This window comes from Schistocerca serialis, chromosome 3 (genome assembly GCF_023864345.2).
Source record: "Schistocerca serialis cubense isolate TAMUIC-IGC-003099 chromosome 3, iqSchSeri2.2, whole genome shotgun sequence".
NCBI classification, from domain to species: Eukaryota; Metazoa; Arthropoda; class Insecta; order Orthoptera; family Acrididae; genus Schistocerca; species Schistocerca serialis.
The window spans coordinates 808,155,771-808,172,923 of NC_064640.1; the positions used below are offsets into that span (position 1 = coordinate 808,155,771).

The window sequence follows — 17,153 nt, forward strand, 5'->3', positions numbered from 1 at the left end:
CTAATGTGTGTACTGAATTGGTCGGAATCATTTCAGAGTTTGGTTGGTTGGTTTAAAAGAGAGGGAGAAGGGACCAAACTGCAAGGTCATCGGTCCCTTGTTCCCGGTAAAATAATTAAACAAGAGAAAGATGATAAAGATGTTCAGGGCAATAACAGGAGAAAGAAATAACAACCAACACTACTATGGACAAAACAGGAAAAGAAAACAACAGAGAGAAGCAAGAAACAGGTAGAAGGAGTAAAAACAAGAGAGCAGATGACCGTGGCTTGCCAATCACGAGAATAAAAAGGAAAAGCCAGCCACAATGTGACACATTAAGACATCCACCCCAAAAGCATTAGAGAGGAGAACACAACAGGAGAAAGGACATGCACTAAAACTTATATAGAATGATAAAACCCACCATCACATATAAAATGTAAAACTAAATTAGCCGAGGCATTGTCAGCTTAAATTAATGGCAACGAGTCCAGTAACTGACGAGAGTGTCGCAGGGCAGCCAAAGAAGGACAGCTCACCAAGATTTGGGCCACTGTCAGCCGGGTGCCACACCGACACTGAGGTGGGTCATCACTGTGCAGGAGGTAGCTTTGTGTCACCCAATGTGGCCAATGCAGAGCCAACAGAGAACCACAGAGTCCCTGCGAGAGGCCCGCATGGAGGACTGCCACACATTCGTATTCTCTCTAATGGCACGCAGTTTGTTGTGCATGCCGAGGTTATGCCATTTCGTCTCCCAAAGCTGCAAAACCTTGCGGCGTAGTACTGAACACAGGTCAATTGCAGAAAAGCCAATCTCCACAAGCGGTTTCCACATAGCCTGTTTGGCCAGCCTGTCAGCAAGTTCGTTGCCTGCGATTCCGACGTGACCTGGAGTCCACACAAGCACCACTGAACGACTGGACTGTTCCAGGCATAGATGGACTCCTGGATGGCCATTACCAAAGGATGACAAGGGTAGCACTGGTCGATAGCTTGTAGGCTGCTCAAGGAGTCAGTACACAGAAAAAAAATGACTCCCACAGGGCAAGAACGGATGTGCTCAAGAGCACGAAATATAGCAACCAGCCCAGCTGTGAAAACACTGCAGCCACGGTGAAAGGAATGCTGTTCAATATGTCCTCCATGCACATATGCAAAGCTGACGTGAGCATCAGCCATCAAGCCGTCTGTGTAAACCGCTCCGCGGAGAGCAACGGGGTCAACTGAGTTCTTAGAGCCATGTGAAAGGTTGAGGTGAAGTCACGGCCTAGGCGTACACCATAGAGGTGTACATGAGTTGACCTCAAGTATAGGTGGTAAAGGCAAGGACTCCAGTTCAGAAAGAAGGGATCAGACACGAACTGCAATTGGAAGCCCTGAACTGGGCTGCCAATGCGGGAGATGAACCACCATGGGTGGGAAAAGGAGACAGTGATTCGGATGCACAGGAGAACTACAAATGTGTGCAACGTAACTGGCCAGCAGTTGTGCATGCCTAACCTGCAATGGAGGGTCTCTGCAGACTCATCCTACAAGATCCTGTCGCTAGGCGAATGCCACAGTGGTGCACTGGGTCGAGTAAATGCAACGACTCCCATATTCAAGGTGGGACTGAACAAGGGCTCTGTAGACCTGCAGCAGTGTAGAGTGATCTGCACCCCAGTTGTTGTTGTTCAGGCAGTGGAGGGCATTGAGGTGCTGCCAGCACTTCCGCTTAGGCTGACGAAGGTGAGGAAGCCAAGTCAATCAGGCATCGAAAACCAGTCCTAAGAATCGATATGTATACATTACAGTGAGTGCATTGTCATTAAGGTAAAGTTCTGGTTCTGGGTGAATGGTACGACACCGACAGAAGTGCATATCACACGACTTTGCAGCCAAAAACTGGAAACTGTGGGCCAGAGCCCATGACTGCACCTTGCGGATGGCTCCCTGTAGGCACCACTCAGCAACACCAGTTCTGGTGGAGCAGTACGAACTGCAGAAGTCTTCTGCATACAGAGACAGTGAGATGGATGGCTCTACAACTGCTGCGCTACCATCCATTAATGGCCACTAAAAATAGAGCGATACTTAATACAGAGCCCTGCAGGACCCCATTCTCCTGGATTGGGAGGGGGGGGGGGGGGGGGGGGGGGGGACTATGGGAGGCACCAACTTGGGCACGGAAAGTACGAAGAGACAGGAAATTTTGGATAAAAAAAAAAAAAAAAAAAACGGGAGCAGGCCTCTGAGACCCCACTCGTATAATGTGGCAAGGATATGATGTCGCCAGGTAGTGTCGTATGCGTTTCGTAAATCAAAAAAGACAGCAACCACGTATTGGCGTCTGGAAAAGGCTGTTCGAATGGCAGACTCTAGGGACACAAGATTATCAGACGTAGAGCGACCCTGCTGGAAGATGCCCTGACATGAAGCCAGTAGGCCACGTGACTCCAGGAACCAACCCAACCGCCGACACACCATACATTCCAGCAGCTTACAAAGAATGTTGGTGAGGCTGATGGGTCGATAGCTATCCACATCAAGCAGGTTTTTACTGGGTTTGAGAACCGGAATGATGGTGCTCCCACGTCATTGTGATGGAAAGACGTCATATCACATCAGATCCGGTTGAAGATCACGAGGAGATGTCGCTTGTAGTCACATGAGAGATGTTTAATCATCTGACTGTGGATCCGATCTGGCCCAGGAGCTGTGTCGGGGCAATGTGCAAGAGCACTGAGGAGCTCCCATTCTGGAAATGGGGCGTTATAGGATTCACTGTAGCGTCTAGTGAATGAGAGGACTTTCCCTTCCAGCTGCCGTTTGAGACTGCAAAAGGCTGGGGGGTAATTCTTTGATGCAGAGGCTCAAGCATAATGCTCAGCAAACAGCTCAGCAATCACGTTTGCGTCAGTAGATAACACACCCTTTATGTTAATGCTGGGAACACCTGTTGGGGTCTGGTACCCAAAAAGACGTCTGATCTTTGTCCATACTTGGGAAGGTGACATATGGCATCCGATGGTTGAGGCGTCTCTCTCCCAACACTCCTGCTTGCATCATTTGATAAGTTGGCGAATGCTGGTATGAAGCAGTTTAAAGGCTATGAGGTGCTCCAGAAAAGGGTGCCGCTTAGGCCGCTGTAGAGCTTGCCAACACTCCGTAATTGCTTCAGCGACTGCCAGCGACCACCAAGGGACTGCCTTTCGCTGGAGACACCCTAAAGAGCAAAGGATTGTGTTTTCTGCCACAGAAACGATTTCTGTAGTCACCTGCTCAACCAACACTTCGGTTACCATGTGGGGGAGATTCAACAGTGACAGCAGAGGTGAAAGTTTCCCAGTCCGCCTTGTTTAAAGCCCACCTGGGAATGCGTCCATGGGCCTGACGCTGGGGCAGTGACAGGAACATGGGGAAGTGGTCACTACCACACAGGTCATCATGTACTCTCCAGTGGATAGATGGGAGTAGTCCTGGGCTGCAAACGGATAAATCAATGGCCGAGTAACTACCATGAGCCACACTGAAATGTGTGGCAGCCCCAGTATTTAAGAGGCACAGGTCGAACTGAGACAGTAAAGTTTCGACATCTCTGCCTCGGCAAGTAAGCACGGTGGCACCCCACAAGGGGTTATGGGCATTAAAATCTCCCAAACGTACGAAAGGTTTAGGGAGTTGATCAATCAGGGCAGCCAATGCATTCAGGGGTACTGCACAATCTGAAGGAAGATATATGTCGCGGACAGTTATTTACTACATCTTCCTTATCCTGACAGCCACAGCTTCAAGAGAGGTTTGAAGGGGGCACAGGTGCACTGCATATTGAGTTCAGGACAGACACAAACTTCATCTGAGACTATTATAGCTACTACGGTTCCTGTAGTATCCTTTATAGCCACGGAGGGCAGGGGTCCACATTGCCAGTAACCAGGTTTCCTGGAGGGCAATGCAGAAAGCAGGTGTAAAGCTTAACAGTCGCTGTAGCTCAGCCAGGCAGTGGGAAAAACCGCCATAATTCCACTGGAGGATGAAGTCACTGTAAGACTGGAAAGGCATGGAACATACAATGAGGCAGGTTACACCTCACAGTCACCTGCTGCCACTGACTTATTGCCTGAGCAGGCTATATTCAATGGGTATGAGGGTCTGGCGAGATCTAGGTCCTCAGTGGACACCAGAATCTCCACCTTATCCTCAGACGCAGAGCTTGTAGGTAGCGGTGGTGTGGGTGCCACTGCAATTCCCTTGGTCTTGGGGATCTTTTTGGATTTCTCTTGTTGCTCCTTGGGTTTACCTGGCTGGGAGGTCTTCACTGACTCAGTCTCTAGGACTGAGGACGAGCATGAAGCCCTACAACCAGCTGCTTTTGGGCTCTTCAGCCACTGGCGAGTGTCTTCTTCCCACTAGCAGAAACCTGGGAAGGGAGTGGCCCAAGGGACCCCTTCCTAGCGAGAAGAGCCATAGAAGATTTATTTATGCTTATCCGGCTCAGAAGTGGGGACTGTTATCCCTGATGGTTGGGAGGGGGGGGGGGGGGGGGTTGCTCCAGAAGTAGGTGGTACAGGAGCAACAGGGAAGGAGGGAACTGACCTCCCTCCCCCCCATCAATGGAGGAGGTGTAGTCTTCTGGTTCTGCGAGGCGAAAGGAATGCGAGGAGCTGATGGGGCAACAACAGTTCTCGTATCGGCGGTGTAAGAGGTGGTCATAGCCACAGGATGTAGGCGCTCAAATTTCCTCTTAGCCTCAGTATAGATCAGTCAGTCCAGGGTCTCATATTCCACGATTTTCCTCTCTTCTGTAAAATCCTGCAGTCTGGCGAGTAAGGTGAATGATGCTCTCTGCAGTTGACACAGATGGGAGATGGGGCACATGGAGTATTGGGATGTGATGGACATCCACAATCTCGACATGTGACACTGGAAGTACAGCGGGAAGACATATGGCCAAACTTCTAGCACTTACGGGGCCTGATGATAACAGGAACATCCCCCACTGCATCAGGGGAGCGATATATGGCTTGACGTCACAGCGGTAGACCATCACCTTAACCTTCTCGGGCAATGTCACCCTTGAAGGTCAAGATGAAGGCACCGGTGGCAACCTGATTATCCCCCAGACCCCGATGGATGCGCCACACGAAATGAACACCTTGCTGCTCTAAATCGGCACGCAGCTCGTGGTCAGACCGCAAAAGAAGGTCCTTCTTGAATATAATACCCTGGACCATATTTAAGATTCCCATCAACTCTCGTACATATGAGGTACAGGGGTGAATAAGCTTCACTGCCATCCTTAGCCTGGCGTTCCTCCCATGGTGTGGCCAGGGAGGGGAACGATTAGGGGTAATATTACTTAGCACTGAAGCTAGACTTTGCCCCCTTCGAGACTGCTGGCGGCGGACCACCAACAAGAGATGACGTACTACACTTCATGGCGTGTCATCCGCCCTGATGCCACCCACTCCGACCAACCCACGGCGCCACCCAATCTCAGCAAGGGCCACATGCCAGGATGGCCATTGCTGGGAGTCTCGATGCCCCAGAGAGATGGTCATCTACTCCATGGCATATGTGGGGAGTTAACAGCGCATGCATCAGCAGAGCGATGCCTGTGTTACCAGGGGGCGACAACCAACAAGGCACATGGCGGCCCCACCACAACGGACTGGCTATCGTGCTGGATATGAGGTGCTAAGAAGTCAGTGGTCATCGTCGGCGCAGAAAGCAACAGTGCATGGTGGAACCAAGAGATGGAGAATGAGCGGGACTGCAATGCAACGACGAGAAAGCAGGCTCAAGATCTCAATACACAGTGGACACAATGCACCATATAAGGCACCCTTCAGCAATTGGCTCTCTCCTCAGGAAACTTTTGAAGAATGGAGGTCAAACCCTACAGGGGACCATCACACAAAGGCTGAAATGTGAGACACTCCTTTTAGTCACCTCTTACAGGCAGGAATACCTCGGGCCTATTCTAATCCCCGGACCTGCAGGGGAGTTTAGGATAAGATTTTACCCATGGCGTTTTCTGTGTACACACATGTCAAATACATTTCACATGTATTTTACACAGTTTACATGTAGTATTACACATATTTAACCTTTCAATCTCTGTTTCTCTTTCACATTGCTCAATATTTATGAGAACCTATCTCTTGACTATGTGGTGTACAATGATATAATTTTGTAGGTAGCCTACAGCCAGTGGAATATGTGCCTACTACCTGCAAAATGCTTTGGGAACAGAGTTAGTAGTAAAGAAGTAATAAATCATCATGCTTCATGTGCCAATTTTACTGCATGAACAGCAGAAATGCAGTAAGCAATAACTTTTTCCCTTTTACCATTTTGTGGGGTTGCCAGTGAGCAGAAGTTTTGTAAAGGTTTGAAATTACGTATAAAGTTTGCTGCAAGTCAGTAGGTGCTCTCACTCTCATACACTGGATAACTTAAGTACGGGTATTCACGTATTGTGGGCTACACTGCTTTTCCACCCCCACCCCTATCCCTTTCATAGGTAAGTGGTTCTTAATCCCCTAGCATTGATTTCCAGGCAGCACGTGTTATGTGTACGACGTTTTGTTGGAATCGGTCCTGTAGTTCAGGAGAAGATGTGCACCATATGTACATCACTATTCATAATATGTATGGATAACAATGTCATTGCGAATGAAAGGAGAGAAGTATGGTGAAGGAAATCAGCCATGCTCTTTAAAAGGAACCATTCCAGCATTTGCCTGGAGTGATTTAGTGAAATCACGGAGAATATAAATCAGGCTGTATGGATATGAACAGTAGTCCTCCCAAATGCACTTCTAGTGTGCTAACCACTGTGCCCCCCACTCAGTCACTGCGAATGTTTTAATGACATCTACAGAAATGACATTTGACGTGGAGGTCAAACACACAGTGGACTGGACAAGGATATGTATGGAGAGTACAGTGCAATTCAACTCCCTACTCCACTTTAATATTATTTACAAATATGAATAGCAGCCTCAATAATATTGCTCAACTAGCAGACTCTGGAATAAGCAAATAATTGTTTCCAACTGTCACCAAAATAATACCAAATTGTTATTTTTGCTATGCTAACAAGTTTGCTCCCAAATCAACCACCAATTAGATTCCTACAACAATATGTGTTGAATGGTTAAAATTGTTTTAGAAAATATATAATGCTGAGTATATATAACACAAAACAATTTAGACAACAGTTTTCACACAACCATAACATCAGCCTGTTTTTTGCAGATAAGACCTGCATCAATTTTTGTTTACTATTTTAATCTCCTGAATCACGAACACTATCGATCTAACTGCAACATTTTTCCAATTACATCAGCTAGTGAATTTCAGAATTTTTGGGAGTTCAACCTTAAAGAAATTCTTTCAATACAACTTACAGGCTTCTACTCAACATTCTCACGTAGAGAAAATGTGTTAGATAAATACAGTATCAAGTGTTCATATTTATAAATGCTTCTGTAAATTTACAAGTGATCATTTGTTACACACTTCATGTCAATGACTGAATCTCAATACACAATAAGAAGTGTACGGCTGAGGGCACTGACTAGTTCTACACTGTGATATTTCATCCTGTTCCAGTCATGTGAGACGTGTGGAAAATGACTTTTCATATGCATCCATGCAAACAGATATTAATCGGATGTTACTGTCACAAGCTCAGCAGAAGACACGCAAAAGGCTGAGAAATTCTCTCTCTCTCTCTCTCTCTCTCTCTCTCTCTCTCTCTCTCTCTCTGATCTCTAAATACTTCTTGACCTGGCATAAGTAGGTTTTCATGAAATATTAGCCAACATGTTATTTCTGAATTTGCAGCACTTTGCTTACATGTTTCTCTTCATAGGACAACCACAACTGGTATGTATATTATTCACGACTGATAACATCCACCACAGTTTTTATTTATTTATTTTCCAATGAAAGGAAAGCACGACCAGGTTTCAGACAACAGTCCAACCTTCGCGAGAATGGAATATACATACAATTACACTAATGGGGTTAATACAGTGATACTCTGGTACACAAAATGTAAGTTAAGTATGAAAAGGATTTTCTAAGCACCTAGAAATGGAACTGTTATCCTGAAATCTGGTTGTGCTTTCCTGTTATTGGAAAATAAAGTTTATTACTACTGCAGCAGATGTTATCAATCATGAACTTCTCTTACAGTTTTCTGCCACCCAAATAATCTTGTGATTACATTACATTAATACTTGTTCCATAGCTCACGAGTAGAACATTTCATAATGACGTGGAATGTGTTACATAAGGTTTCTTTATGCAAATTTATTTTCTTAGTTACAATTACTGCTTCATATCTAAAAATTTCTCTACTGAGTAGGAGTTGTCATTTAGAAATTCTTTTAATTTGTTTTTAAATGTTGGTTGGCTATCTGTCAGACGTTTAATGTTATTCGATAAATGAGAAAGACTTTTGTCGCAACACAATTCACTCCTTTCTGTGTCAAAGTCAAATTTAACCCAGAATAGTGAAGATCATCCTTTCTTCTAGTGTTGTAGTTAAGCATTTAGCTATTATTTTTGAATTGGAAAGGGGTTGTTAATAACAAATTTCATACGTGAATATATATACTGTGAAGGTACTGTGAATATCCCTAGTTTCTTAAATAAATGTCTGCAAGGTGATCTTGGGTGGGGTTCCAGCTATTATTCTGATTACGCATTTTTGTGCAATGAGTACTTTTTCTCTCTATGATGAATTACCCCAAAATATGATGCGATAAGAATGCAGTGAATGAAATTAGGCATAACATGCTAAATTACAGATACATTTATCACCAAAACTTGCAATAACCCTAATAGCATAAGGAGCTGAACTCAAACATTTCAGCAGATCAGTGTGTTTCTCCCAAGTCAGTTTCTCATAAATGTACACACCCAGAAATTTTGAATATTCTCCTTAGCAACAGGCTTCTGTTCAAAGTCTATATTTATCAATGGTGTTATGAAATTTACTGTACAGGCCTGTCTATACTGTGTCTTCTCAAAATTTAGTGCAAATCCTTTTGCAGAGAAAAACTTCTTTCCCGAAAGACATCACTTATAAATTTCCTCACCCAATTTTTGTTTGTTGGGTGTTGTAAGAGAACTAGCTCTGCATCTTCATGAATATAGATGGCAAGTCATTAACATATATTAAGAACAGTAAGGGACCCAAGACGACATTGTGGGACACCATTCTTAATTCCTCTCCAGTTAGATGACTCCGCTGAATTTTGCAGACTATCTGTACCATTAATTTCGACCTTCTGCATTCTTACAGTTAAATATGAATTAAACCCTTTGAGCACTATCCCACTCATCACAACACTTAAGGTTATCTAGAAACTGTAATGTTCCACATAGTCAAAAGCCTTCGAGAGATCACAAAAAATCTCTACGGATAATGTTTGGTTATCCAGAGCATTTAATATTTGATCAGTGAAAGCATATAAAGCATCTTCTGTTCAAAAGCCTTTCTGAAAACCAAACTGACATTTTATTAGTACTTCCTTTTTACAAATATGTGAAGCTACTCTTGCACACATTACTTTTTCAAGAATTTTGGATAAAACTTCCATAAGCAAGATTGGGCAGTAGTAGTTAGCACATCAGACCTGTAACACTTTTTTGCAATGGTTTAACAATAGCGTATTTCGGCCTATCCAGAAAAATGTCGTTTCAGTGAGCTATTAAATATGTGACTGACAATCCCACTTATCTGTTGGAAACAAGCTTTTGGTGTTCTGTTGGAAATGCCAACTCCATGCAAGCTTTTGGTTTTGAGTGAATTTATTACTTTCCTAATTTCGGTAGGAGAGGTGGGTTTAATTTCAATTTTATCGAGTTGCATAGGTCTTACCTCTTCCTCGCATTTTCTAATAAACAACTGGAGCCTGTTTTCTTTACAACACTGAATGAATGACTATCAAAAATATTTTCTACTTTTGACTATTTGTTAAACTTTTCATTAAGTTTGATAGAAATTTTAACAATATCCAAATCATTTTAATTTTATTATCAGAGGTGCTGATCTCAGACATAATGCACATACACTATGCAATCAAAAGTGATTCGTACACCTCCAAAAATACTTTTTTCATATTAGGTGCATTGTGCTGCCACCTACTGCCAGGTACTCCACATCAGTGACCTCAGTAGGCAGACATTGTGAGAGAGCAGAATGGGGCACTCCATGAAACTCACAGACTTCGAACGTGATCAGGTGATTGGACGTCACTTGTGTCATAAGTCTGTATGCGTGATTTCCACACTCCCAAACATCCCTAGGTCCACTGTTTCCGACGTGATAGTGAAGTGCAAATGCAAATGGACACGTGCAGCACGAAAGCATACAGGCCGATCTCATCTGCTGACAGATACCACCGACACTTGAAGAGGGTCATAATTTGTAATAGGCAGACATCCATCCAGACCATCACAGAGGAATTCCAAACTGCATAGGATCCACTGCAAGTACTATGACAGTCAGGCGGGAGGTGAGAAAACTTGGATTTAATGGTCGAGCGGCTGCTCATACGCCCCACATCATGTCGGTATATGCCATATGATGCCCCACTTTGTGTAAGGGGTATAAACATTGGAAAAACATTGTGCGGAGTGACAAATCATGGTACACAATGCGGCGATGGCAAATGCCCGGTGAACGTAATGTGTAGCGCCAACAGTAAAATTCGAAGTAGGTAGTGTTATGGTGTGGTTGTGTTTTTCAAAAAATGGTCCAAATGGCTCTAAGCACTATGGGACTTAGCATCTGAGGTCAGCAGTCCACTAGATTTAGAACTACTTAAACCTAACTAACCTAAGGACATCGCACACCTCCCATGCCCGAGGCAGGATTCGAACCCGCGACCGTTGCAGCAGCGCGGTTCCGGACTGAAGCGCCTAGAACCGCTCAACCACAATGGCCAACTGTGTTTTTCATGGAGGGGGATTGCATCCCTTGTCGTTTTGCATGGGATTATCACAGCACAGGTCTACACTGATGTTTTAAGCACCTTCTAGCTTCCCAATGTTGAAGAGCAATTCGGGAATGGCAATTGCATCTTTCAACACGACCAAGCACCCTTTCATAATGCATGGCCTTTAATGGACTGACCTTCAGAGTCCTGACCTGAATCCTATAGAACACCTCTGGGATGATTTGGAATGCCGACTTCACGCCAGGCCTCACTGACCGACATCGATACCTCTCCTCAGTGCAGTACTCCCCGAAGAAGGGCTGCCATTCCCCAAGAAACCTTCCAGCACCTGAGTGAACGTGTGCCTGCGAGTGTGGAAGCTATCGTCGAGGCTAAGAATGGGCCAAAACCATACTGAATTCCAGCATTACCGATGAAGGGCACCACGAACTTTCAAGTCATTTCTGTGGTGTCACCGCCAGACACCACACTTGCTAGGTGGTAGCTTAAATCGGCCGCGGTCCACTAGTACATGTCGGACCCGCGTGTCGCCACTGTGTGATCGCAGACCGAGCGCCACCACAAGGCAGGTCTCAAGATACGGAATAGCACTCGCCCCAGTTGTACGACGACTTTGCTAGCGACTACACTGACGAAGCCTTTCTCTCATTTGCCGAGAGACAGTTGGAATAGCCTTCAGCTAAGTCCATGACTACGACCTAGCAAGGTGCCATTAGACTTACATAGTTTGATAGTTATCGTATGAAATGTCTCATCAAGAATGCTGTATTCACAACAAGGATAAATAAAAGTTAAGTATTCGAGGAGCTGCATACTTTTCTTATTAGCATTCAATACTTATCCTGTTCCAGAATTCACGCCCGTCTGCATTAGATAGCGTGCATTTCGGCCTCCTCTATCTACAAGGTGTTGGCACATTTGCCAACACATCAATTTCAGCCAGGTGTTCGGATACTTTTGATCACATAGTGTACTTCTGGACTTTTTAATAACTCCTCTTAATATAGTGCAGTAGTCCTTATAATATTTGAATGTTTCTGGGCCATTCTCTTCCTAACAGTAAAATACATTTCCCTTTCTGTTTACAAGATATTTTTATCTCTTTAATACAACACAGCTTTTTAGTGGTTTCTTACAATTATGTTTCACTGCTTTCTTGGAGAAACAGTTTTCAAATATACTCACAAAGGTATCATGAAATTTATTAAATTTTGAATTACGATCAGGTTCCTTGTACACCTCATCCCAAGCTAATTGTTGCAAGCTTTCCATAAAATTTGCAATTGTTAAATTGTTGACTGAATGCACTATTCTACAGGACTGTTTTACATTACTGTATGTCATATACGGTTTAACTAGCTGTGCATTATGACCAGGACCACTCTTAATGGGAAACATAGTCATTTAATTAAATTAAATTTATCGTGGTCTATTAAAACTGTATCAGTGTGCTGCTTTCCTGTACCACCGGAGCTGCAACACTAATGTCAAACTGAAAGAATGAAGTAGTACTTCAAGGGCATTCTTTCTATCAGACTCTTTCAGAAAACCTACATTGATATCCCCCACACTTTATTGTCCTTTCTTGCACATGTTTGAGGTCATCTGATAGTCCAGCCTTATAGTTTAGGTCCATGAATCATACTCACAACAACTAAATATTGTGTAGAATGTGTCAATAGGTTTACAAAGAAGATCTCTTCTGGCTGGACGTTTATATAACTTGAGTATAGATGGCGGTGGTCAAATATTTTGTTATAGCTAGTTCCTGTGCATGAGTAAGTGCAAACTGTGGATAGTGTAGAAACTTTAAGCTCCTAGTGTTGTATTTCTGAATGCTATAATTTTCAAACTTTGCCCAATTCTTCACAACAAACTTTGTATGAGGGTAAATGTGCTGCGAGGTTGCGGTTAATGTGTAATTCTTTACAAAATATTCCCTACATTAAGTTGGAGGACAAACATCAGACAGTCTTACAGCATGTTTGTGTGTCATGAATACTGTGCAGAAATTACTCCATATGGTATAAATGGAAGTACTCCAAGAAACCTAATTCTTTAATGCTTTCATCACCAAAAACAGCAACTACATTTTCAGTAAATGTTGCTCAAAATGAAACTAGTGTTTTAGGAAATACGGAAGCGTCCGATCCCGCCCGTCTGCTTTGACCCATGACGTCACAAATATGGCGGAAACAAAAAGAAACACACACACTTTCCACAAGAAGCTTAATGACACTAACGGGACAAGTGCGGGAAATGGGGTGTTTTGGGTGGGAAGCAAACTAAATATAAACAAATTTAGACACCTTGCGTAGCTACAATGTGTAAGTGAAGACAGCCATGCATGAATACCCACCCACCTCCCCAGGGGTCGTAACCCCTGCAACCCATAGAAGATAAAAATGCTTCAGCAGCTGATTAGTGTTTTTTGTCTTTTTAAAAATATCTCACGGGATAGAACGAACAGATCAGAAAGATAAATATAATAAACTAAAACAGAAATTGGAGGAAACAGATAATTAAAATAAGTAATAAGTGTTTTTAAATAAAAAAAAAAAATCTCACGAGATAGAACGAACAGATCAGAAAAGTAAATAAAATAAGATAAAACAGAACTGGAGACAGCCACACTCAAACCAAACTCCGCGCCGTCATGACGTCACACACGACAACACCCTTACGTCACATGTCAAAGCCGACGCGTGGGATCGGATGCTTCTGTCGACCCGTGTTTTAGCTGTTCTATAACATTTTATTTCCAATTCAAATTATGATTAACATGCATATCCCGCAATTTCCTTTCCCTCGTGCTGTATTACAATAAATGTACAAAACTGAATCAACTATATTAGCTAAGCAAGTTACATACAATTTGCTGAGAACCACTCAATAGTAGCCTACTTTTGAATGTTCATTTACATATTTGTAGAAACACTAATTGCACTGTACCAGTATCCAAGCTATTCATCTAAGTCTGCTGTTTCCTTTACTGACAACACAGCCTATGTGATGTTCCATTTCATGTAGTTAAATGTGCAGCAAGATTTGTCCACAGGTTTTGTCTCTACAGTCATATGCAAGAAGTGCACTACATATTGTCATTGAGTCACATTCTTATACTACTGATCATTCACAAAAGTAGACAGACCAATATTTTTGACTGCAAGGTATAACATTTCATACAATATATCACACACATTTGGATTGTATTAAGCAGATGAATACTATGATGGTAAAATGATCCTCATAAAAATACTTTAATTTCTGAAATGAAACATACGAAATTTTTTACTCTTCCAGAAATTGTAAACATTTCTTCTGACTTTCCCTAATACTCTATTGTGTTAAATATTTTGTACAAAATACTACACAGTTTGATGATTGCTCAAGTCACGTGCCATTTCCATCAGTATAGATTATTTGAGTTAAATGTGAGGCACTACAATGTGGGCAAATTATTTCTATACAGGAATGACCCTTATCTTAGAGATAGTTCACACACCTTCTGATAAATTTTTAGTATGAACTGTCCGGTAATTATGTTATTTGTATCAATGACTTTCCAGACAGTATAAGACAGTACTTTTTTCTGATAACAGCAAAATCACAGATGTTGATAAGACACTTATTAGAGAAAGCAAATGAAACCCTGAAGGATGTTTACAATTGAGCAGTATGCAACATATTAACACTGAACATAAAGAAAAACAGTATGCATTTCAGCATAAACAAGGAAAACATTCTTTTTCATTAAGCATAAATAAATCTATAGACTTACAGTGTTTTTAGTGATGAATACTGACTGTCAGTTAACATGGAATGAACACACACAGATTCTGGCAAAAAAAGCTGCCATCAATATGTTTCGCTACTGGGGTTTTATTGTCAGTTTATAACAACCAACATCTTGTAGTCACATACTATGTACATTCAATTCTTAAATATGAATTTCTTTTCTGGAAATCAAAGGAGAAAAACAGTTTTTAAACTGCAGAAAAGAGCCACAAGAATAACAACCAGCGGTGGTAATCATGCTCGGTGTAAAGAGCTTATTAAACAACACTGGGCATCCTCACTGCTCCAAGTGATTACATCTAGCAATCTGTGGTGCATATATGGGAAAACATGAAGCACAGCTGAATGCTTGCACATCTAGAGCCAGTTTTGCAAACTGCAGTTAGTACAAGACACACCACAGCATCTTCATGGTCCAGAAACCAGCAATGGGTGTTTTATTGAGTGTTCAGTAATGAAGAGCAAATCTCTGCTTTATAATATAAGTTATCTGAAGCAAATTGTGTGTAAACCAAAGAACACAGTACAAAAGAGTGACCAAATCAGGTGGTGCAGCTATTAAGACACTGACTTCATATTTGGGAGGATGGATTTTGTTTTGTCTGGCCATCCTGATTTAGGTTTTCCCAGATCACCTCAGGCACACGCCAGGATGGTTCCTTGAAGGTAACAGCCCACCATCTGTCCTATCATCTCATAAAGTGCACTTACATATGCTATGTATTTTGAGCTATTGATTTTCATTGCATTACCTTGACAACTCCTATATCATCGAGAGAGAACCCTTCAATGAAAAAATAAATAAAAACGTTTGTGCATCTCAAATATTTCAATCACCTGCCTAATGTATTACACATCTGTCCTCGACATAAAAATAAATAAAATAAAAATTTATGCAAAGCTGCAAAAATAATACAGCTGATGCATGAGGAAAAAAAAAAAATCTTACAGAGACGAACGAGCCATTCTCCAAGGGGAAGTGAATCTTGTAAAATTTTAGAAGTGCATGCTCTCAATATGTCAATTAAGAAATTCAAATTCCAGAACTATTTTCATGAGAGTCACTGTTCATTAATATTAAACTGTCAACACAAGGTCCATGGCATCTACAGACAAAATTTTCCATCACTTGACAATAATTCAAATGGTTACACTGTTCACCTAACAGTTACAACTACTGAATGACATATGTTATACCTTTTAAAGACAAGCTAATGATCATATTCTAACGGAAAATGAAGTTCGTGGAAGAATCATCACTAACAGTGAATTTCACCAAATTGATCCTGCTTAAATAGCAGAATATTTTACACCCGGAACAAACATTCCAACACTCAACATTCTTATACAACTTTACAAGTGTAAAGTCTTTGTGCAGGAAGGGCTTGACGAAGTATAGTAATTTGAAAACATGATTCAACAAATTATGTTGACATTTCACTTCGCATATATCACTTGGTGCCTCGTTACAATAGTTTGTAGTATATAATGACAATGCAAACGCATTAAAGTCTTCAAAAGGGGTCAGACGGTAAGTAAGTAATCACCTGTAACATTCACTGTTATTTCGAGTAAGATAGCACAAAGGTGTATTAGTCTTGTATTTAAAATACATATAACGACAGTCAGAGTCTCCTTAATGATTTACCGATACTGTAACCACAAACGGGGTTGACATTTAAAAACAGTAAAATTAGATGTCACAGTGTGGCTAACTAGAAAATTTCCGTAACATTTGGTATTAACGTAAGACATTTTTCGAATGGTTAGCTACTTCAACTTTTGTTTAACAATTAATGTCGTTTTATCAATGATTGATCCTACACGCCCACTTCACTTCGGCATTAGCTGCTTCAAGCTTCACTATTTAAGTCGAAATATACAATGCCTGTAATGCTATAGCATCAGACTTCACAACAGTGCAATATATCTGCTACGATTAATTAATGTATCAATTCTGTCTTACTTACTTTGTCCAACCACGGCTTTCAGCGCCATTTTGCTACACTGAATCGAAACGTCAAACGCCCCTTCCCGTACCTACAGCAGGGCAGGCTCCAGTTTTAACACTGAAATGTTGGCAACGCGCCAGCAAAGATAATATTAAAAGAGAGCACAGTACTATTTAACATCACTGACAGAAGCAAGGAACCTCATCTTAGCTTTCATTTTACTTTAGTGAGTGGCAAGTTTCGTGACATTCAGCCAGAGCTAATTGACTACGAAGCGATTCACTATGACCATAGTCAACCGAAGGCTGACGAAACAAAAACCAAAACAAAATAATCGTCGTGGTATACGCCTATGGATACTGCATTTTAGCAACACGATGTGTGTGTATATATATATATATATATATATATATATATATATATATATATATATATATATATATATATATATATAAGA

General features: G+C 41.9%; 1 protein-coding gene across 3 annotated transcripts in view; it reads right to left on the bottom strand.

The window, feature by feature from the left end:
- Nucleotides 1-16,824, bottom strand: part of LOC126470660 (protein ROP) — a 96,737-nt gene extending 79,913 nt beyond the window's left edge. For all 3 annotated transcript variants that reach the window (XR_007586273.1, XM_050098651.1, XM_050098650.1), the window contains exon 1: nucleotides 16,715-16,824. Coding sequence is in view for 2 of the 3 variants with exons in the window: in XM_050098651.1 (XP_049954608.1) it covers nucleotides 16,715-16,742 (28 nt within the window). In the remaining variant the exon portion in view is untranslated. The remainder of the gene's footprint in view (nucleotides 1-16,714) is intronic.
- Between the last annotated feature and the right edge of the window lie 329 nt (nucleotides 16,825-17,153).